The sequence below is a fragment of the Bufo gargarizans genome, chromosome 1 (genome assembly GCF_014858855.1).
Source record: "Bufo gargarizans isolate SCDJY-AF-19 chromosome 1, ASM1485885v1, whole genome shotgun sequence".
NCBI classification, from domain to species: Eukaryota; Metazoa; Chordata; class Amphibia; order Anura; family Bufonidae; genus Bufo; species Bufo gargarizans.
Genome location: NC_058080.1, coordinates 702,528,357 through 702,552,353, shown reverse-complemented (window position 1 = coordinate 702,552,353; position 23,997 = coordinate 702,528,357). Strand labels below are relative to the sequence as shown.

Below are 23,997 nucleotides of genomic sequence, written 5' to 3'. Positions count from 1 at the left end.
ATCCTGTACTGATCCTGAGTTACATCCTGTAGTATACTCCAGAGCTGCACTCACTATTCTGCTGGTGCAGTCACTGTGTACATACATTGCATTACTTGTCCTGTACTGATCCTGAGTTACATCCTGTATTATACTCCAGAGCTGCACTCACTGTTCTGCTGGTGGAGTCACTATGTACATACATTACATTACTTATCCTGTACTGATCCTGAGTTACATCCTGTATTATACTCCAGAGCTGCACTCACTATTCTGCAGGTGGAGTCACTGTGTACCTAGATTACATTCATTTTAATCACTGTATAGTCATCTGAGAAATTCACTACCTTGCAGCGCTACAAGTAGGTCATTATCGCACAGCGACATACATGTACCATGCTGTGATGCCATGGGCTTAGGACTGGAGCTGCATCATCACTTGCAGGATTAGGATAGGTGCCAGTCGTATTAATACATCCCATCATTTTAGTCTGTCCCTTAAGTACCAAACCAGTCCCCTTCCTTAATGGGTTAATGTAAATAATGTCTCCTGTGTGTCTATTGCAGGTATGGCGGCTTCTGCCCCCAGTACAAGTATAACATGGGTAAGACCTATGGGAAGCTGACCGGCCAACTGCTGACCAGTCCCGATGTCCACCACTCAGGGCAGCTGGTGCTCCAGTCCTGTCCATTCCCTCCACCTCGTTGTGATACCAACCTGGGCATGTCAAACAGGAGGAAACCACGTCTGGGAGACCACAAGCTCTACTGGAGTATGATCCCAGGTTATACCGGTAATGTGGCCCTCAGGAGCCGATGTGTTTTGCCTTAATTTTTGCTTATATCTTTATTTTAGCAAAACTCATTTGTGCCCTCAAGCATCCATACTTTTCTTTTGCCACTTTTGAAAGGCTTTTCACATTTTCAAGCATCTATTATTTTATGTAGTAGATTAATGAGCAGGCACTCTAAATATGGTACATGGAAGACAATTTTATTGAATATTAAAATATAGAGATATAAAACCATAAAATACAAATATATTATCAATAGTAGCAAGATATAGAAACAGAATAATTTTAGCAACAATGGTAATAAGAAAGCAAACAGTCACTAATAGCAGTTGGAGGATCTTAGTAGTATGGACAGCAATCGATATGCATATATAGAAACAGAAACTTTCTCTAAAATTGGATTAGTGGTGATAGTTCCATATATTAATCTCCATGTAGTGTATTCCACTGTCTGTTTAAAGGTTGAAGCGCTATATAGTATAGCAACAATCTGTGAAGTCCCCTATATACAATCTGTGAAGTCTCCTATATATTCTTATACATATTTTTATATATTGTTATATATCTCTACATATGTCTACATTGCTTTCAAAGAAAAACTTTAAAAAAAATTTGAAAAGTATTTTTATTTTATTTTAAATTTGCAACTGAAAATGCATTATCATATTGTGATTAGAACAACAAGGTTCATATTCCTCTAATGTATTCTATATATATTTTTATGTGTATTTTTAAATGAATATATATATATATATATATTTTTTTATCCACAAATTATTTGCAAACTTGATGAATAGCAACATTCTCTATATAAAAGGACTGAGATATTTTTATAAGAAAAAACCTAACTTTATCCAAAGGACTTTATATAGATACCATTCCGGATTAAACTCCGGCCTTTTTGACAGACCGACACAGGATAAAAAGGAAACAGGATGTGAAGTATGCTTGACCACTGAGGAAGGAGCAAGTCTTAGCTCCGAAACATGTTTGGGTGAACAAGCATATGAAGATTACAACTACACCGCTGGAGCGCTCTAAGAGAAACTGAGAGAGAAAAAAATCTCACAAGATTAGACCTTAACATCTATAAAGTGGAACCCCGACAGCTGGATAAAGAAATCAAGTGGCATCCTGGATATTGGAGAGGCGGAACTGGTATACAGAGACGCCGCCATTACACGTGGAACGCCGACTTTGTAAAGAAGCTGTGACCGGAGGATCCATACACTAAAGGTCAGCCTGTTCTCACTTTAGGAGCGGGACGCCGCACCAGAGAGCAGCGCAACTGTGAGTAAATTGAATTGCACAACTGAAGATTCACTATCTCTATATATTAAAAAGCGGGACTCTGTCTATATGAAAAAGCGGGACTGTGTCTATATTAAAAAGTGACACTATATTCACATATATAAAGAAAGAAGACCCCTAGGCAAATAAACAGCGGCACATTCAAAACGGCAACATCGATGTCAAAGTGTTACAAATAGAAACAGTGTTGCCACGTTGTTGCTATACTATATAGCGCTTCAACCTTTAAACAGACAGTGGAATACACTACATGGAGATTAATATATGGAACTATCACCACTAATCCAATTTTAGAGAAAGTTTCTGTTTCTATATATGCATATCGATTGCTGTCCATACTACTAAGATCCTCCAACTGCTATTAGTGACTGTTTGCTTTCTTATTACCATTGTTGCTAAAATTATTCTGTTTCTATATCTTGCTACTATTGATAATATATTTGTATTTTATGGTTTTATATCTCTATATTTTAATATTCAATAAAATTGTCTTCCATGTACCATATTTAGAGTGCCTGCTCATTAATCTACTACTTTAAATTTTAACTGACAAGGGTGAGTCAAATTGAGCAAGAGCACCTGTTTTCCAAAAAACCTGTGGAGAGCCGCCTTTCTTTGTTATATCTATTATTTTATACTAGGACTCTCTGTGGAGGCCAAACATCGTTTAGGGGCTGAAAAGAGAGAAACGGAATAGTAAAAAAAAAATCATCCTGGTAAAAGTACCGTACTATACCCAGATAATACCACAACACAGTGTCCACATAGGTATAATATATAGTGCTCATATAACAGTTGTGTGTGGTCTTCAAATAACAGTGCAATGCCTGTACAATATCACAGTATAGTGGCCAAATATCAGTACAATATAATGCCCAAATAATACCATCGTATAGTGCCCAAACAGTTCTACTGTTCAGTTTACGCATAAAAGTAGCATATAATACATCAAAACAGTACCATACAATGCCCGAATAGTAGTAGCATATAGTGGCTAAATAATACCACCAAATATCAGTGCCATATAGTGCCCAAATAGAATCATTAAAGGGGTATTCCCATCACAATGATCACTGTTTAATCTGTTAATGATAATAAATAAATATATTGTATTGGCAAATTCCCACCCTTCTTGATAGAATTCTTTCCCTCCTACCTAATTGTTGTCATATGGTATCCCATAGATACGGCCACAGCTTGCCTCCCGAATTCATGGGCCACGCTTGCGCCGAAGACAGTTTATTTTCACCCAGCCGGCCGCTCATTGCAGTACTGAATGTGCACGCTGCCGCGCATGCGCAAGGCTTATTTCTTCAGTGCCGCGTCTAATACAGAGCCGCGCATGCCCTGTATGCAGCGCAGCTCTGTATGAGACACGGCACTAAAGAAATAAGCTTTGCGCATGCGCGGCAGCGTGTGCATTCAGTACTGCAATGAGCGGCCGGCTGGGTGAAAATAAACTGTCTTCTGCGCAAGCGCGGCCCAGGGTTTCGGGAGAGAAGTGGTGGCCATAGGAGACACATGAACGAGCAGGCAAGGAGTGTGATGTCAGAAAGAGGCGTGACAGGGCTTCACTCAAACTGCCTAAGCCCGCCAGCCTTAGAAGCAGGAATCCAGGAAGTGACCAGCAGAGCTGGCTGCAGGTGAGGAGGAAAGAGCAAGATGGGAATACCCCTTTAAAGGGAACCTGTCACCTCCAAAAGTGATATAAAACTGCCAGCATTACCTTATAGCAGCCCCCAGTCTGTAACTGATCGTGTGTGAGCCAGAAACTCGTTAATCCATACTTCAGAAAAACGCTTTTTTAATCTCCCTGAGCGCTCTGTTTGCAGTCAGGCTTGAAGTCAAGGGGGCAGCGACCTCTTCCTCGCCCCCTCCTGACTATGATTTACATATTTACCATTCCTTGGGATCGTGCCAGTCTGGTGCCTGCGCGGTGCGCCACTTGGGACTGCACGATCCCATCTCGTGCTCCCGCAGTCAGCCGGGCATAATGTTGTAACTGCGCATGCGCCGGCCGGCTTGATTCGGCGCGCGCTGACAATAATCTGCATAAGTGACTTATATTCACAGCACGAGCGTGATCACTGGCTTGCCTGTGAATATAACTCGCGAGCGCGCACGCTGGATATTGCCGTCACAAGCCGAATCGAGCCAGCCGGCGCATGCGCAGTTATAGGCATCATGCCCAGCTGACTGCGGGAGCCCGAGATGGGATCGTGCAGTTACAAGCGGTGCACCGCGCAGGCGCCAGACTGGCACGATCCCAAGGAATGGTTAATATGTAAATCATAGTCAGGAGGGGCGAGGAAAAGGCGGGCATTGCTTGACTTGAAGCAGGGAGGTCGCTGCCCCCTTGACTTCAAGCCTGACTGCAAACAGAGCGCTCAGGGAGATTAGAAAAGCGTTTTTCTAAAGTATGGATTACCGAGTTTCTGGCTCACACACGATCAGTTACAGACTGGGGGCTGCTATAAGGTAATGCTGGCAGTTTTATATCACTTTTGGAGGTGACAGGTTCCCTTTGAGTCTTACAGTGTCAAAAATATTGCTGTAAAGTGCCCACATAATAGTACCATACGGTAAAAATTGCAGCAGTGCCATACAGTGCTTAAATAATACCACCACACAGAGCCCAAGTAGTGGTGTCATACACTGCGCCAATAATCTACTGTACCGCTTTTATAGTAACAGCCATGCTGGGCCCCATATAACACCACAGCAATCTGAATGGCGGGATGGAGTCTACAGTGCGTTATAACTGCATTTGTTAGAGTCCTACATGTCAATAGGATCTCCTCATGCGAGCACGCTACACGTTGCAGTAGACATGATATGTCACAGTAGTAGCGTCCATTCTCAAGATGTTTTCTCCTTTTTGCCCCATACTCCTCCATTTTATTGTAGGCAATGATGTATAAATTACATGGGATTATAGATCATACAAACCCGCATCCAAAACACTTACCAAATACAACTGAAATAAATAAATAAATAAGACACGTGGACACAATATATGGTGGAAGATTTTGGCCACGACCAGCTTTATTAAAGAACAGCTTAAACCAAATAAACATTAAACCAATGTACCAATATAACCTTTATAACCACGTAACGGCCCAGCCATAAGCTCGGACCAACCAGCTTAATACCATAGATTAGACCAGCCATAAGCTCGGCCTAAATACCCGAATAACTCGTCCGCTCACCATTTCAGTGAGCGACTTTACCCCTCCTTCTAATAAAGCGGTCGTGACAACATAGCAAAATTGGGAGGGCGGGCGGGTGCAGCTCTAATCTTGCGGTTTTGGCTGACAGCTGTATCACTGACAGCCACCGCAATATATACACGGATAGACCCCAACCCCACAAATTAACAGCCAATGCCCTAACTGTTGCTGGGCATCAACAATTAATCTGCCCAGCAACCTTCCCCTATAGGTGCCCTAACTAGCCAATCCCCAACCCTTGACCTCCCCTCAGCAACACTGGCTAAATTTAGCCACACTGACCACCACTTTCGGCGGGAAAATTTCCCGCCAAAACCTCACCTAATGACCTGGTCATGATCAAAATCCCATGCGGATCCTTCCATATTAAATTCCAGGATCCTAACATGGGATTATAGATCATACAAACCCGCATCCAAAACACTTACCAAATACAACTGAAATAAATAAAGAAGACACGTGGACACAATATATGGTGGAAGATTTTGGCCACGACCAGCTTTATTAAAGAACAGCTTAAACCAAATAAACATTAAACCAATGTACCAATATAACCTTTATAACCACGTAACGGCCCAGCCATAAGCTCGGACCAACCAGCTTAATACCATAGATTAGACCAGCCATAAGCTCGGCCTAAATACCCGAATAACTCGTCCGCTCACCATTTCAGTGAGCGACTTTACCCCTCCTTCTAATAAAGCGGTCGTGACAACATAGCAAAATTGGGAGGGCGGGCGGGTGCAGCTCTAATCTTGCGGTTTTGGCTGACAGCTGTATCACTGACAGCCACCGCAATATATACACGGATAGACCCCAACCCCACAAATTAACAGCCAATGCCCTAACTGTTGCTGGGCATCAACAATTAATCTGCCCAGCAACCTTCCCCTATAGGTGCCCTAACTAGCCAATCCCCAACCCTTGACCTCCCCTCAGCAACACTGGCTAAATTTAGCCACACTGACCACCACTTTCGGCGGGAAAATTTCCCGCCAAAACCTCACCTAATGACCTGGTCATGATCAAAATCCCATGCGGATCCTTCCATATTAAATTCCAGGATCCTAACATGGGATTATAGATCATACAAACCCGCATCCAAAACACTTACCAAATACAACTGAAATAAATAAATAAGACACGTGGACACAATATATGGTGGAAGATTTTGGCCACGACCAGCTTTATTAAAGAACAGCTTAAACCAAATAAACATTAAACCAATGTACCAATATAACATTTATAACCACGTAACGGCCCAGCCATAAGCTCGGACCAACCAGCTTAATACCATAGATTAGACCAGCCATAAGCTCGGCCTAAATACCCGAATAACTCGTCCGCTCACCATTTCAGTGAGCGACTTTACCCACCGGACCAGACCGACTAAGCAGGAGGCATGGGCCCACCCATAGCTGCTTCTATCATAGCCTGAAAGCCCAAATTAAAAATATCAAGACCAATGGAAGACAGATGAACACCATCAGAAAAATACAGGCCGGGCAAACCTCCCTCCAAGTCCACGTGTCGATAGGAGAAACCCCAAACCAAGGGCATAAATTTCGCCATGACTCTGTTGATGCGAATCCTAATCTTATCCAGGTATTTCAGATTCGCACAAGATAGCCATACCAGCCGCGGAACCATCTCTGAAAAAAACAAACGTGACCCAGGAAACAATTGCCGCATCCGGACCAAAGCACGCTTCATGCTGAAGGCTAACTCCATGGTCCCAAGCTTCCCCACGTCATTGCCACCAGCATGAAGAATAATAATATCAGGGTCCAGATACAACGAACACATTTCTAAAACCACATCAATAATACCCTCCCAGCGCAGTCCTCTGACACCATTCCAATGGACCCTAACATCATCCATAGACCATGACAGGTTATCACCGTACGACCTTCCTGCAGCTCTCCGCTGGGCCCAATGAATGAAGGAATGGCCGACGATCCATACGGTGATGCCTTGGAAACCTGAGAAGACAAACAACATTAGAGGGCATCGGGAAAGGGACGAACATACATCTTAAAGCGATTGGAGGACCATCTCCCAATCCTCTTAATTATTGAAGTACCCAAACCGAATTGAGCTGCTGTGGATGCAGCCCCGATCCTAAAGGAATGTGATGTAAACCGAAAGTCCTCCAAACCCAATACACTAAGACATTTACACAAGACCCTCCGAAACTGTTACTGTGTTAAAGGAGAAAAATCCTGATGAACAAAAAACAAAGAACCACCGACTGGTCTGCACTTCCAGAAACGCGATAGCATACTCACCGGGCAGAGGTCACCTGACCTGACCCTGCCCACCCGAATCCAAGAACCTTGTCCAGCCTGATCCGTCTTAGGCCTCATGCACACGACCGTTGTGTGCATCCGTGGCCGTTGTGCCGTTTTCCGTTTTTTTTCGCGGACCCATTGACTTTCAATGGGTCCGTGGAAAAATCGGAAAATGCACCGTTTTGCAGCCGAGGCCGTGATCCGTGTATCCTGTCCGTCAAAAAAATATGACCTGTCCTATTTTTTTGACGGACAACGGTTCACGGACCCATTCAAGTCAATGGGTCCGTGAAAGAACACGGATGCACACAAGATTGGCATCCGTGTCCGTGATCCGTGGCCGTAGGTTGCTTTCATACAGACGGATCCGAAGATCCGTCTGCATAAAAGCTTTTTCTGATCTAAGTTTTCACTTCGTGAAAACTCATTTCCGACAGTATATTCTAACACAGAAGCGTTCCCATGGTGATGGGGACGCTTCCAGTTAGAATACACTGCAAACTTGGTACAAGACTGCCCCCTGCTGCCTGGCACCACCCGATCTCTTACAGGGGGATATGATAGCACAATTAACCTCTTCAGGTGCGGCACCTAAAGGGGTTAATTGTACTATCATATTCTCCTGTAAGAGATCAGGGCTGCCAGGCAGCAGGGGGCAGACCCCCTCCTCCCCAGTTTGAATATCGTTGGTGGCACAGTGTGTGCCCATCGCCCCCCCCTTCCTCCCTCTATAGTTAAAAATCGTTGGTGGCACAGTGTGTGCCCATCGCCCCCCCCTTCCTCCCTCTATAGTTAAAAATCGTTGGTGGCACAGTGTGTGCCCATGGCCCCCCCCCCTTCCTCCCTCTATAGTTAAAAATCGTTGGTGGCACAGTGTGTGCCCATCGCCCCCCCCCCCCCTTCCTCCCTCTATAGTTAAAAATCATACTTACCTGCTTGCTGCTGCGATGTCTGTGACCGGCCGGGAGCTCCTCCTACTGGTAAGTGACAGTTCTTTAGCAATGCACCGCACAGACCTTTCACTTACCAGTAGGTGGAGCTCCCGGCCGGTCACAGACATCGCAGCAGCAGGCAGGTAAGTATGAATCTTCTACAATTGTACTATTGCTAAGTAACCATGGCAACCAGGGATGCAGTAGCTTCCTGGTTGCCATGGTTACCGATCGGAGCCCCGCTGCCACCAATGATGGGGGGGGGAAGATGGAGGGGGGCGATGGTCGGCGCACACTGTGCCACCAACGATTTTTAACTATAGAGGGAGGAAGGGGGGGGGGCGATGGGCACACACTGTGCCACCAACGATTTTTAACTATAGAGGGAGGAAGGGGGGGGCGATGGGCACACACTGTGCCACCAACGATTTTTAACTATAGAGGGAGGAAGGGGGGGGGCGATGGGCACACACTGTGCCACCAACGATTTTTAACTATAGAGGGAGGAAGGGGGGGGGGGCGATGGGCACACACTGTGCCACCAACGATTTTTAACTATAGAGGGAGGAAGGGGGGGGGGCGATGGGCACACACTGTGCCACCAACGATTTTTAACTATAGAGGGAGGAAGGGGGGGGGGCGATGGGCACACACTGTGCCACCAACGATTTTTAACTATAGAGGGAGGAAGGGGGGGGGGGGCGATGGGCACACACTGTGCCACCAACGATTTTTAACTATAGAGGGAGGAAGGGGGGGGCGATGGGCACACACTGTGCCACCAACGATATTCAAACTGGGGAGGGGGGGGGTCTGCCCCCTGCTGCCTGGCAGCCCTGATCTCTTACAGGAGAATATGATAGTACAATTAACCCCTTTAGGTGCCGCACCTGAAGAGGTTAATTGTGCTATCATATCCCCCTGTAAGAGATCGGGTGGTGCCAGGCAGCAGGGGGCAGTCTTGTACCAAGTTTGCAGTGTAGTCTAACCTGAAGCGTCCCCATCACCATGGGAACGCCTCTGTGTTAGAATATACTGTCGGAAATGAGTTTCACGAAGTAGCTCATATCCGACAGTATATTCTAACGTAGAGGCGTTCCCATGGTGATGGGGACGCTTCAAGTTATGTTCGGGTGTCCGCCTGGCCGTGCGGAGGCAAGCGGATCCGTCCAGACTTATAATGTAAGTCAATGGGGACGGATCCGTTTGAAGATGACACACTGTGGCTCAATTTTCAAACGGATCCGTCCCCCATTGACTTTCAATGTAAAGTCTGGACGGATCCGTCTGAGGCTACTTTCACACTTAGAAATGTTTTAACAATATAATGCAGACGGATCCGCTCTGAACGGAGCCACCGTCTGCATTATATGAACACAAGTGTGAAAGTAAAGGGACTCCTGACTTTACATTGAAAGTCAATGGGGACGGATCCGTTTGCAATTGCACCATATTGTGTCAACTTCAAACGGATCCGTCCCCATTGACTTGCATTGTAATTCAGGATGGATCCGTTTGGCTCCGCACGGCCAGGCGGACGCCAAAACGACTTTTTTTTCATGTCCGTGGATCCTCCAAAAATCAAGGAAGACCCACGGACGAAAAAACGGTCACGGATCACGGACCCACGGACCCCGTTTTTGCGGACCGTGAAAAAAAACGGTCGTGTGCATGAGGCCTTAGTAGTAGGAAGAAAAAACAAAACATAGTTAGCATGAATGTGCACATTAGCTAACAATAGCCCTAAGCCAGACCTGCTGCTTTTCAGCAACAGCTCGCTTATCCTGAAAGCTCCAAAAAACATGCACAAAAATACGGTAGAAAAAAGCAGAGACTCATAATCACTGATGCAAACCACAGCTGTAGCTTCACACAAAGCAACCAATAAATCAGGGGAGATAGGACATCTGCTGTCAGAAGAACAATTACCTCTCTTTTGTAACCCTTCAATATCTGCTTCACCATGAAAAATTCCAGAAAAGAAGGAACCCCCAAAATCCTGAGAAAAAATGAAACACCGGACAAGATCCTAACTACAGTGGCATGAGCTAACCTAATCTTAAAAAGAGACAGACAAAAAGCTAACGCCGAAACCTCATTACTCACAAAGGGAGACCCACCTCTACCTTCCACAAAACGACACCAACGACTCCACGAACGGACATAGTCTGACCACGTCGCTGGGGCTACTGACTGAAGATACGACATTCCTAGGACCAGATCAGACTCCACAGATGTGGAGGGCACATTTCCCCTTCCAAATCGGCACCCGCTGCCAATGAGCGAAATCTCTGAAACTGAAACCGAGACAAAGCATCAGCAATAGAATTATCTATACCTGGAATATGGCGCGCCTTTATCCAAATATTCAGCTGCAAACAAAGCAAAACTAAATGGCATAACAGCTTTACAACTAACGGACACTTTGAGGACAAGCAATTAACCGCAAATAACACCCCCTTATTATCTGTGTGTAGAAAGATCCTTTTATTAGCAAAAAACCTACCCCATAAAACCAGAGCCACAATAACAGGGAACAATTCTAAAACCACTATATTCTTCGTTACACCATTATCCATCCAAGATGAATGCCACGCAGCCGCACACCAGTGCCCATTCCAGAAAGCCCCGAAACCAGATGCCCCCGCTGCATCCGTGAACAGCTTCAAAGAGGGGGCAAACACAAACTGATCCTGCCAAAAGGAACGACCATTATAATTCCTAAAAAACTCCAACCAAATCACTAAATCATCCTTACTATCCCTACACAACCGAACATGAAAAACCGGATTCCTAATACCTGCAATTAAGGCCGCCAGCCGACGACAAAAAACCCGACCCATTGGCATAACTCTAGATGCAAAAGCCAAAAGACCCAGCAATGACTGAATCTCCTTAACCGTAGCTTTCCTCCTACTCAACAGATCTGAAATCACTGAACAAATTTTAATTACCTTCTCCTGAGGAAGACGGAACTCCCCCTTTACCGAATCAATAGTAATACCTAAATACTCCAAACAATTAACAGGATAAACAGTCTTCTCAGCAGACAAAAGAACACCAAACTCGGAACAAACCTGGAAAAACGAATCCAACAAATCAGAACAAACTGGGGAACCAACTGGACTAATAAACAAAAAATCATCTAAATAATGCGTCACTGTGCCTTTCATGCACCGAACAGACACAACCCATTCAATAAAAGAGGAAAAAGCTTCGAAATAAAAACAGGATACAGAACAACCCATAGGTAAACATCTGTCAAAATAAAACAACCCTTGAAACTGAAAACCCAGAGAATTAAAACAAGACGGGTGAACCGGCAATAAGTGAAAAGCCAACTGAATGTCGGCCTTTGCCATTAAAGCACCCTGACCAAACGAGCGAACCATGTCCACTGCAGCGTCAAAGGTAGCATATTTAACAGAACATAATGCCTTATCAATCTCATCATTTAAAGATGCCCCATAAGGGAAAGATAAATTATGAATCAAACGAAAGGCATTTGGTTCCCTCTTGGGTACAATACCCAATGGTGAGAGACGGAAATTGACAAACGGAGGGGAAGAGAAAGGACCAGAAATCCTATCCGCCTCCAACTCCTTCATCAACTTCGCACGCACCACGGATGGGAATTGGTTAACTGAAGACAGGTTATTAACCCATTCACAACCAGAACCTGAAAATGAAGGCAAAATAAAACCCACAGAAAAACTTTTAAGTAGTAATTCCGCCATCTTGCGATTTGGATACTGCTCTAACCATGGACCCATGCTCGCTACCCTTACTGGAGTCCAGGCTCTTTGAAACATACTCCCTTGCGGATGGCTGAGAGGGCAGATTTGCTTTCTTGAAGCAACGCACCATGGGGTGGCTGCCTCCGCAAAAGGTACACTCATGCCGATATCTACATGAGGAAGGCCATCGACACTGCGACTCATTGAACGCAAAGCAAGTGCCCTTCCTCAAAGCAGACGGCTGAGAAACTGTTGAAGACGGCTGCTGCCTAGGGGCGGAAAAGGATGTACGATGCGGCACCAACAAATTGAGCCACAAACCCACATCCTTTGCCCCCCAACGCATACCAGGGTATACAGACAATTTTTGCCTAACACCTTCATCATAAGAAAACCACCCCACACCACCAAAATTTTTATAGGCTTCTAAAACATTATCTAAATGCTGAAATAACCCAGAACACTTTTGAGGAAATTTCTCACCCATGACACTACAAAAAATACAATACGCCTGCAACCAATTGTTGAATGACCGAGGAATCGGACGTCGCCGATCCTCCTCGGTCTTCTCATCACGCTTGTCAATTTAATTACAAAATCCTTAGACGCAGGCAGAAGAGATAAAATATCAACAAATTCATTACGCCAAATTTTTTCTTTAACAGAAACAGGCAAATGAAAACCTAAGGGAGACATCTCGCAAGGGAGAGCCTCCTTGTAACAAGTCTCTGCTACCCCCTTCCGCTTACAAAATAACGGAAGAGGGAGGGAACCTTCGCTGTCAGAATTCTGCTCATCCCTCTGCCCGACCGACCGCCATGCGGACGTAACATCATCCGCAACGGCAGACGGCACAGCAGATAGCGGAACAGCGGGAATCATAGCTTGAAGCGAGGAGAGGACAGAGGACAAGGAGGTAAGTACCGGAGCTAAGCCACTAAGGCACTCACCATCAGACGAAGCCTCAGTCCTGCGAGGAGGGGAAAGCGATGACGCTCCTGGTGGCAAAGAGGTATCTTCCTGGCACGCATCCGCCCGCAGCTCAACACCGGAGTGGAGCTGCACAGCTGGACGCTGCCCCTGATGACCGCGGGTCCTGGACCTCTTCCCACTTCTGCGGCGAAAAGAAGAAGTTCCTTGACTGTCCACCAGAGGGCGCCCGGGAAACAAAGGACCGCCGGAACCATCAGCCACATCAAAGTTCCTGGGGGACACAGAAGGCTGCTGCACCACCGGAAGTGACATCACACCTGCACCGCTACTTCCGGGTCTGGACTCCGATGCCTGCCGCTTCTCTGGACGCCGCCGCTCAGCAGAGGACCTGGAGGGAGAAGGGGAAAAACGGGTGCGCTGCCTCCTCTCACGCTGAGAAGAGCGCAGCGCAGGCAAGGCAGCAACAGGGATCGCAGGCTCCGGTCCATCACCGCAGAGGGCTCCCACAGCTCCAGGCAACTCCCGAACAGCAGGCGACAGGTCCGACAGGCAAGCCTCAAACCAGGCAGACGCTCCCTCCTCCTCAGCACGGCTCCGCAGGGCAGCAATGAAATCCTCCATCAGGTACGGCCGACAGCAACGGCAGACAGCAGGCGAATCCTCACAGGTGGCAGACAGGCAGAGTGCTGCTCTAATCTTGCGGTTTTGGCTGACAGCTGTATCACTGACAGCCACCGCAATATATACACGGATAGACCCCAACCCCACAAATCATCAGCCAATGCCCTAACTGTTGCTGGGCATCAACAATTAATCTGCCCAGCAACCTTTCCCTATAGGTGCCCTAACTAGCCAATCCCCAACCCTTGACCTCCCCTCAGCAACACTGGCTAAATTTAGCCACACTGACCACCACTTTCGGCGGGAAAATTTCCCGCCAAAACCTCACCTAATGACCTGGTCATGATCAAAATCCCATGCGGATCCTTCCATATTAAATTCCAGGATCCTAACATTCCCTTCTTCTTGTCTTCTCAGGCTTCATCCCTAGATCTCAGAAATTCTTTGCTAAGACGTACGCCGAGACCACTCGGGATGCCCTGACTGACTTTCAAAAGGATCAGGACCAGCAGCAGAGTCACCTGAAGGAGCAGCTACTGGTCAGTAAACTTCAGAGCGGTCAGCAGCCGCCGCGGACTGAGCATGAGAAGCAGGTGAGCGGAGAACTGATTTCTGGCTTATCTTAGTGCAGGGGGGCTGCACAAACTTTGACCTGGGGCTAGATCTTGGCCTACACGTTCATCTGTGTCCCGATAGCTAAAGGGCGTCTGTTAGAAGATTTGTCCCTATGACACTGGCTGACCTGTTGCATGTGTGCTTGAAAGCTGAACGCAGCTGTGTTGGCCCCATGTTCATATGTGCCCGCATTGCTGAGGAACATGATGTTTTAATATATGCAAATGAGCCGCTAGGAGCAACGGGGGCGTTGCCATTACACCTTGAGGCTCTGCTCTCTCCGCCACTGCCGTGTTCTCTCCACTTTGATTGACAGAGTCAGGCAGTGAAAACATCATCACACTCGCTTAGTCCTATCAATCAAAGTGCAGAGGGTGCGGAAGTTGCAGAGAGAGCAGAGCCTCTAGGTGTAACGGACACGCCCCCATTGATCCTAGAGGATCATTTGCATATACTGAAGCTTCATTGCATGCAGGCACATATGAACACAGAGGATTTTATCAACAGAATTTGGCAAATATTCTGTGCCAAAAACCATGAGGAGGCAGCATAGTGACCACCTCTCAATGTTTTCAGTGCGAGGCCATGCTGCATCCGTGCGGCTGCTGTCTTTTGCAACCGCGCCAAGAAAGGATATGTCCTTCCTTGACGTGGTGTCCACACAGACGCAGACGAAACATTACATGGGGGTAAACCACAAGTGGGTCTGCTGCATTCAACAGCAGAAACGAGAGGGTTTATTCCGTGGAATATGCAGTGGAGTTTGTGAACTAGCCCTTAGTGAGAAGAGAGAGGGAAGAAGCAACACGCGGCATGGAGGCAAGTGCTAATGGTGCACTCTTCACAGGGGCACGCACTGTGTGCAGGGTACTGTTATGAGGGCACCGTGTGAGTTCTGTTTTAATCAACTTAAAGGATCAGTCCAGGCAAAAGTGTTAAAAACTGCAATAAAAGGTGCAGAAGATGACTGATAAAGCATATTATCTTCCGCTGGTTGTTATTGGAAACTGTCAGCAAGCTTATCATCAGACGTCCTGATGAGCTCCTATACTGCAGTTAATTGTCCTGATATAATGTGACTGTCCAGGGCATGCTACCGTATTTAGACAACACTTCCCGGAATACAGACTCTGAACAAGCAGGGAATGCAAAGAAATTTTGAATCCTAAAAAGAGACTGCTGCTCAGGCGCTATCTTGTAGCACCGAGGACCGTTGCCATGTCTGTAGATATGGAATTGAGAAGGTTTCACCTTATTCTGCCCCCTCAGTCTGTAATCAGTGATGACGGAGGTGTTTTTTTCTGTTTCACTCCCTACTTCCAGCTGATCACAGCCAAGTATCGGACTCCACTCCCAGCACTGTCTAAGGAGCCAGCGCCCTATGTCTCTCCCAATGCCTTCCAGATACAGATCTCCCCATACTACATGGGAGAGGAGGACCCCCAGAAGTATTTCATCTCAGGTGGTGTTTTTATATATTTATTTATCGATAACAATATTAAATTTTTTTTTCCTGAAGGACAATGGACAATTTTATCAACCATCTCAGTTTGCTCTCTTTTTGTAGGGTTGTCACATAGCTTCTTGCTGTATAAGGCTGATGTCACACCAACATTATCCAGAGTTCTGTGCCTCTTAATTATATGAGTGCATCATACACCAGCATATTTCCTTATCAAGACTGGAGTAAGAAACACCAGTCTTAATAAATGTCCCTCAAAATGTCCACGTTTGAACACCATTTCGTTCTTGCAATCTATATATGTTCAAAATACTGTGCTGAATTATTTCTTAATATATTTTTCAACAGTGGAAGCTCTATTTTCCTGACACACAGCTCCAAATTCCCCGTGTGCAGATAGTTAAGTGATCCAATTTTGTCTGCCTGCTATGACCACAAGAGGGAGCTTTAGAGCTTATTGTATACTGTTTTATTAATAAGTTCAACGCATAAACAGTAAACTCGTGATCTCCCTCTTGTGGTGGCTGCAGGAATTTTATCATGTAGTTCTATAATGTGAAAGGAAAGAGTTTAGAACTCTATGTCATACAAACCGATCTCCGAACCCGATAAACATATATTATGAAATGAATCAGCACAGAATGTTGGATCTTAAAGGAACAGGGTGAATATTAATATTCTAGATTTTTCAAAGCTCAGGTCGGTAGAGTACATGGACTATTTTGTACTTTTAATGTGTTCTATTTCCTTATGTGCGACATCTTTATGTTCCCACAGGTTACACTGGGTACGTCCCCCGCTCTCGTTTTCTCATTGGCACTGGTTATCCCATCACCACGAACAGAGCTATAACAGAGTTTTCTGAAATGACTCTGAAAAAAGGATCCAAAATAGGCTTCCAGGAAGCCCAAGAAGGGAGCAGACACCAGTCTGACCAGAGCCACATCTACCTGGAGCAGCTGGGCCTACTGCCCCGCTATACGGGATATGTGCCAGGTGAGGGACTTCTAAAGGTGGCTTGTATGGCTAAGGGTAGCTGCACACAGGAAACAAAAAACTCAATAAAAAACGCACATAAATCCACAATATTTATGACTTTTTTTGCCTTTTTGTGCATTTTTATGTGTTTTTGGTGCAGATTGTCTGGTTATTTTAACAACTCTATTCAAATCTATGGGGAAAACCACTGTACATAAGGTGGGGAATCGCAACAATTGGATTTTAAAGATTTTAAAATCCTCGCGGCAGGTCAATTTCCGCTCGTAAGAAAATACTCAATGGGGCAGATTTACTAATAAATGCGGTGGTGGCCTAAATGTGGAGGCCAAGAAATGGAGTAAAACTACTTAAACTGTGTGGTGTAGACCTAAAGTAGACAGTTTTTTTGAGGTTGAGAAATAGTTGGCGGGGATACATTTTTGTTGGCTTTGTGGTTATTTGCTTCTCCATAAGAGCTCAAAAGGCGCAAAACTCAAAATATGATCATTCTAAAAATTCCTTCATAGAGGTTAGAGCTTCCTTTTTTTTCTAATACAGAGCTTCAAATCCCCAGCATAGGCTCAGATAACATGCTGGCTACCTAGAGTGACCCCACCGATCAGCTGCTTGAAGAGGCCATGGCGGTCCTGTTGCCTTTTCCTAGGCCAGACATCACACGTTCGGTCACATGACCTGGGCTAATAAATAAATATAATCATTAAAGGGAACCTGTCACTGGGATTTTGTGTATAGAGCTGAGGACATGGGTTGCTAGATGGCCGCTAGCATATCCGCAATATCCAGTCCCCATAGCTCTGTGTGCTTTTATTTGGTAAAAAAAACCGCTTTGATACATATGCAAATTAACCTGAGATGAGTCCTGTCCCTGACTCATCTCACATACAGGACACATCTCAGGGTAATTTGCATATGCATCAAATCGTTTTTTTTACACAATAAAAGCACACAGAGCTATGGGGACTGGGTATTGCGGATGTGCTAGCGGCCCATGTCCTCAGCTCTATGCACAAAATCCCAGTGACAGGTTCCCTTTAAAACCCGGAATACCTCTTTAAATGTCTATATGTATTAGATCTTAGTTCTAAACTGCTTTAATAATGAATTAACCTTCCCCATCTTGTCCCAACTATTCCTACAGGTTACAAGTTTCAGTACGGACACACCTACGGCAACCTTACCCAAAATGCACTGGGTCAGTCAACGCTGCAAAAGCAAATGGTGAATTAGGGAGCCACAGGATCTACTGAGCCAAGAGCAGCTTCGCCCCCTGGTGGATAATTTAGTTACCTGCAGACACTCAAGGGCCAGAGTGATATAATGAAGATTCACATACTTATCCCGCATTGCAGGCCGCACTGGTCTTCCACTGTTCGGCTGTGGTGGACACAACAAGACGGGTACGGGCCTATGTATAAATGACTGTGGGCTAAAGCCATAGGAAGTGAGACAATCATTATTCCAAAGTGCAAAACATGGAGACATTCACTAAGTTTACATGTAATAAATATGTGTGCGAACACGTGTACAGTATGTATTACTTCCCTCTAAAGTAATATATGTTATACTTTTCAAATTACGTTCAAAACTATGTTTTCTAAAATAATAGAAGAAAATCTATATATTTAATGTATACATATGCACCTCTTAGACCAGTGTCTGTATACCTGAACATCAGGGGCATAAATAAATCTCATTGGGCCCCATAAACTTAATAGGGGCCCTCTGCACTTAGTTTCCCAGTGTACATGCATGAAACACCCCCAGGCAATGCAGAACATGTGCAATGCCCCAGATTTCTGACGAATTTACAAATACATTTTAATTAAATACAAATTGTGATAAAAAAAAAGTTGCCTTTCGCCTCACCTACTTTATCCAACTTCAATGTTGGAAAAAGTAGGAAAGGTGCTTCAAATATAGGGCGCTCATTCTGAACACCATATTTCTCAATGCATTCTCTGTGTACCCAGAGGACTACAATTAAGAAACCAGGTGAGATGGCTACACGTGTGTACTTGAACTCTCAATGTATTTACACCAGAAAACTGGGAAAAGTATATTGATATGTCTCCTGCTTCCCTTCTATTACAAAGCTAGCTGGCTGCCTGCAGCCACCACTAGGGGGAGCTCAGTGAATAGGAATTATTACAACTACCATAGAAGCTGGAATAATCGCTTTGCTTTGAGCTCCCCCTAGTGGCGGCATGAAAATGCAGTGTTTTGACATCGGGAAGAGAAGAACCAGTTCTGTACCAGGCCCTCCTCATCCCCCAGACCCTATAGCAGTGGCGTGGTCTTCCTCTATTGAAAGTATGCCACTGCCACACATGCCTATGTGTACTCACTCAAAGATCCCATTTCTGGGAGTAGGAATATAATGGACAAAGACAGAAAATGCACTTTTCATGGCAGGGGTGTGCTTGCCCTCATAATTAGGGGCAAAACCAGGTCGTTTTGGTTCAGTCTCCCTGAGTTTTGGAAGGGCTGATATTAGTGTAGGACACACCCCTGCTTAGCGAATCCCCGCCCCTACCATACATTTGTAAATGTGTGTATAGCTCCATCACATCCTAAATGAGAAAACCCGCCATCCTGCACACCCTTCAATTATTAATATCAGTTTTTAATTGTTCCAAAAAATAATCACCACCTTGAAGTTTATATTCAGCACCTTTTTTTTATTAATATGCGTAATAAATAAACAAACCAATAAATATACATATATATGGCAGAGGACACCAAGATGACGGCACAGGTGACAGACGAGGAGAGTTAGTTTCAGCACGAGCGGATGTACAGACGCCAGTAGCTTCGCAGATTAACCCTCAACCCCTTACGGAAAATGGGCATGATAGGAGTGATAGGTGCAGAAAATAACTAGGATCAGGGTGGAAAATGGTGAGGGGGCCTGCAGAGAATATATGGGTGTATCCCCCTGATCCGTTCACCAGTCCGTTAATTACAATTGCTTTATTACTGCATATACAAGTAAACGTAGGCTCTTCTAAAATGGCTGCAGAGTTTCTGTAAGAAATGTATTAATATGGATTGCACGGAAAGAGATAGGGGAGCCGATATTCCAATAGTATTTCCTGCTATTGGCCATTGCCAGGCCGTGTGCACATCACCACTACTTTCTGCATGCCCCTCACTAAAGCACAAAGCAAGTGAATAGGAGTAGAAGAGGCAAGAACGGGATATAAAAAGTGAAACTAGTAGCAATTATGGCAAATTTAGATTCACTGTGATCCAATGCAAAGAGTCAGACTGAAATTCTGGGGGCTTGTCCGGGCAGAAAGTAGTGGCTCTGTGACCCCTCCATTTTTAATTGTGATCATTCTGTAAAGCTGCTGCAATTTTTTCCCTTAGAAGAAGATTTGATGAAGAGTCAATCTAGGAAGAGTTGTAACAAATAGACCACAATTGTTATTAAAGTGGTTTTCCAATTTGCATCAACATCCTTTAAATGAATCATTTCTGAAGGTCGCTGTAGTTCTGCAATGTTATTTTGTTTACCTTTATTGTAACTATCGTTTGCGCGGTGGTCACATGACCATGTCCATGCAGCTCTTTCTTATCTCCTGTGATGTCATGTCCATGGGTGGGGCAGTGATAGGGGAAGTGTCTATGTAATTAGCTATAAACTAGCTGGGTGTGATTAGGAATGGTCCTGGAGCGGTGGTAGAGGAAGGAGAAGTGCATCATGGGTTTGGTTGGATACAGCAAAAGGAAGTGCCACATAAAGCATGAAAACAAATCAGAGTGCTTGATTTACATGTTGAAAACCAGTGAGGAAAGTCTGAATTAAAAAAAGAAAAAAGCATGGGGTAGATGAAGATGAGGAAAGCAGCTACATGAGCACATCACAGTAATCCTGGAAACCCCTTTAAGAGGCCCCATTGCTTGTGAACTGTGACCACTATTAGTACTGTGCCATGAGCAATAATTGACCCAATTCTACTTCATAATTCCGCTTTCTTAGTGGTGGATCTGGAGCTTCTGTTAGTTTCATTGTTCTGGTCCCGTAGTGGAGCAGAATAATAGAAATGATCGATGGAAGCGTGACGCTGATGTGAACAGGCATGATCAGATATACCGGTCTTCTTGTCTACAGTCAGATGTACAGTAAATGACTCTTCTGCCCCTCTGACTAAAGCCAAAATCTCTGCAACCAGATTCACATTAAACACATTTCTCCTGTGCCAACCATGTCCCGTGGTCTGGTTTATTAACCGGTATAATAGTTACAGTGTAACCCCGCCAGTGTACTAGTATCATCTTTCTCCAGTGATCTCCCATCAATCATGTTATTTCATGAGTACCGTTCTATGGTGTAAAAAAAAACTAAAAACACTAATCAATCCCCCAGGACCTGCACCAGTCCAAAAACTGTGTACAGCCATATGGATTTCCCATGATCAGACCTTTTCTTACCATAGTTCTATTTATTTAGATCCCATTAAACCCCCGCGGTGCATCCCATGATGAGATAACATTGACAATCATGGCCAATTGCTATTGTTTACCCCAGTCCTGAGCCTAAAATGAATGGAAATGGGCCCCCTCTGTTTTGACGCCTTCATCCGACTCCAAGCAAGCTGCCACCGTTAATTAAGCACCTCCTATGGGAATGGGACCCCCCCTTGCTTTGTCTCCTTTGTCTGACTCCAAGCAAGCAAGCACCCTTCATCAAGAACCTCCTTGACCTTCTTTGAGTAGCCAACATCACAGAGGAGCTGAGTTTTGTTCTCGGCTCCGCAGGCCCCATAGGTCTGTTTTTATGGTTTGCTGCTCTTTTTGTGCCTCCCGATCCTCAGCAGTCATGTATTAATATACCATGCTCTACATAATATAATACAGGAGGTATCTTCCAGGCAACTAAGGGAAATATGGAAATTTAGCGGGTAACACCCTCCGAGAAATGGGGAGGGTAAACAATTTGTTTCCCCTCCTCCGGAAGTGTCTATGGATAACAAGTCCGGTACCCACATCAGCTACTCTTGGCCTAACCTAACCAAACTGCAGATCCTTTCATTTATACACATGACGGATACATCAAGGATATCAGCAGCCCAGTCCTGCCCTTTTAAATACGACATTAAACCCTTCCCCCCCCCCTCCCATAGACTACAACACACAGTGCAAGCAACCAGCACACACACTGTCTGCCATATCTCTATATGCAGCGTAGTACGTACAAGCGGTACCCAGCCCCCCTAAAATTACTGGGTGAATTATCGCCCTTAATATCCAGTAGTACAAATACTAATCTGGTGCGATATTACAACAGAAAGCGCAACTACGTCGATGAGGGAGCATCCCTCTATAACACTAGGGGGCGATCAGACATCGTGACTGAATCGTAAGCTCTTGGGATCCAAGAAACAAAATGTAAAAAGTCTGTGAAATGAACAAAGTGCTGTAATAAGTCATAGGGATATAATAGCTCGGTTTAGCGATATATATAACAATGTCACTATATACAGTAGATTGTACGTTCTCATGAATGGCACCTCGTCATCGGCCATATATCGCCTATATTTTCAAAATTTGCATCCAAATCGCCAATACCCCAGAAAGCTCCCTCATCAGAATTGAAGCAGCAGGTGGCAGTTTAGTACCCGGGCATACATAACCACCAATAAGGGCATACCGCGTGGTATATAATGACGCATATACACTAAGTAATAGTAGGATAATTACATATACATTTGTATAGGGAGAGAGCCAGATGAATATCTCAGGGTGCCACCAGCGTGTTATGTCAATGCCCCTCAGTTCTGTCTATGCATTAGGACCCCCTTCCCCTACCTAACCCATAGGGGTCCATAGCAGTACCTATAACTCATATTGCCATTCACTTATGAGTTAGGGGCCTGCCTCAGGAGCCTAGGAGCGCCCTACAAGTCATATTGCTACATGATGCTTACATGGACTCTCTACAGGCACAGGTGCGGTTACCATCGCTGCAACACCATCCACTGGGTGAGGGGCCCCCCAAGCATAGGGGCCCATATGCAATTGCATCCCCTAAAAACCCTTATTATATATAACACATTTCTCATCCCATCCCAGCTCCAAATCCACTGCCAGGCCACCCATCGTCCAAAATCCAGTTCTCAGGTCATATCAAGCCGTGAAATGACACCTTAAGGTTCCCGGATTCTCCTCTTGGGCATCTTCCTTCCACACGTGATCTTCCTTCTCCTCTCAGCCATCTATATTAATGCAAGGACACAAGCCAATGTAATATAAGCAGCTAATGGCATGTGCTTCCAATAACCAAGTCGAGTGTAAGCTCTTGGGTTTGGACGCTGCAGGTTGTTCCGCTATCCTAAGGGGGAGAAAAAGAAGTCTAGAGCCTTTGATATTTAAGTGCTAGTTACAGAGGAACGGTGGGAAAAGGCAGACGTTTAGTTGCCGGTTAGGAGTCCGACCATAAGCATTGGGGAAAGTCACAGTATTATCTAAGATGTCTGCATGCACAGCTCACGTCAATATCACGGCTAGCACACGTGCACGTTGGTTTGGGCGCAGAAGGAGAGAATACTGTATGAATGTGACCTGTCCCACCACACTTGTCCCGTCATGATGCCCCAATTTCCTCCCAGAGGTCAATGGAGACACCATGAAATAACTCTGTTCTGTAGAAGAAGCACAGAGGTCTCTGCGCGTTCCTCGTGCCGCTGTCAGAACGAGCTCCGTCTTGGAGAGTCTTGAACGCAACGTGTCTCGCAAATGTTAGGAGTCTAGTCGATCAGGTTGAGGAACAAACTTCAGGGGCATAAGAGGATTCCGGTTTCGTAGGCCGCATCGTGGCAGGTCCGAATGCGCTTTGTATACGCAGCTGATGTCATTCTGTTTGGGTTCTGGGTGGTGACAAGAAGAACTGGCATGTCTAGAGGATGAAGAGTAAAATGCGTTAGTCAGAGTAGCAAGCATAGTCAGCCACTTATAAGACTGTGAATAACTGTATTTGGTCACTAAAAATCATAGAAGACAAAGGAGGCCACTCTGTGCGTAGAGTTATCACTGTGTTACATAGGACTGCAGGTAACATCTACTACAATATCTGTACTCTGAGAGTTATCAC

General features: G+C 45.2%; 2 protein-coding genes across 6 annotated transcripts in view; one reads left to right on the top strand and one right to left on the bottom strand.

The window, feature by feature from the left end:
* The window catches only part of FAM166B (family with sequence similarity 166 member B), a 126,761-nt gene extending 108,126 nt beyond the window's left edge, over positions 1 to 18,635 (top strand). For both annotated transcript variants that reach the window (XM_044276275.1, XM_044276276.1), the window contains 5 exons: positions 547 to 773; positions 14,246 to 14,421; positions 15,767 to 15,905; positions 16,683 to 16,901; positions 18,043 to 18,635. In XM_044276275.1, the coding sequence (XP_044132210.1) occupies positions 547 to 773; positions 14,246 to 14,421; positions 15,767 to 15,905; positions 16,683 to 16,901; positions 18,043 to 18,131 (850 nt within the window). In that variant the 3' untranslated portion in view covers positions 18,132 to 18,635. The remainder of the gene's footprint in view (positions 1 to 546; positions 774 to 14,245; positions 14,422 to 15,766; positions 15,906 to 16,682; positions 16,902 to 18,042) is intronic.
* A 926-nt stretch (positions 18,636 to 19,561) lies between these two features.
* The window catches only part of RUSC2 (RUN and SH3 domain containing 2), a 64,781-nt gene continuing 60,345 nt past the window's right edge, over positions 19,562 to 23,997 (bottom strand). For all 4 annotated transcript variants that reach the window (XM_044276265.1, XM_044276267.1, XM_044276268.1 and 1 more), the window contains one exon: positions 19,562 to 23,802. In XM_044276265.1, the coding sequence (XP_044132200.1) occupies positions 23,646 to 23,802 (157 nt within the window). In that variant the 3' untranslated portion in view covers positions 19,562 to 23,645. The remainder of the gene's footprint in view (positions 23,803 to 23,997) is intronic.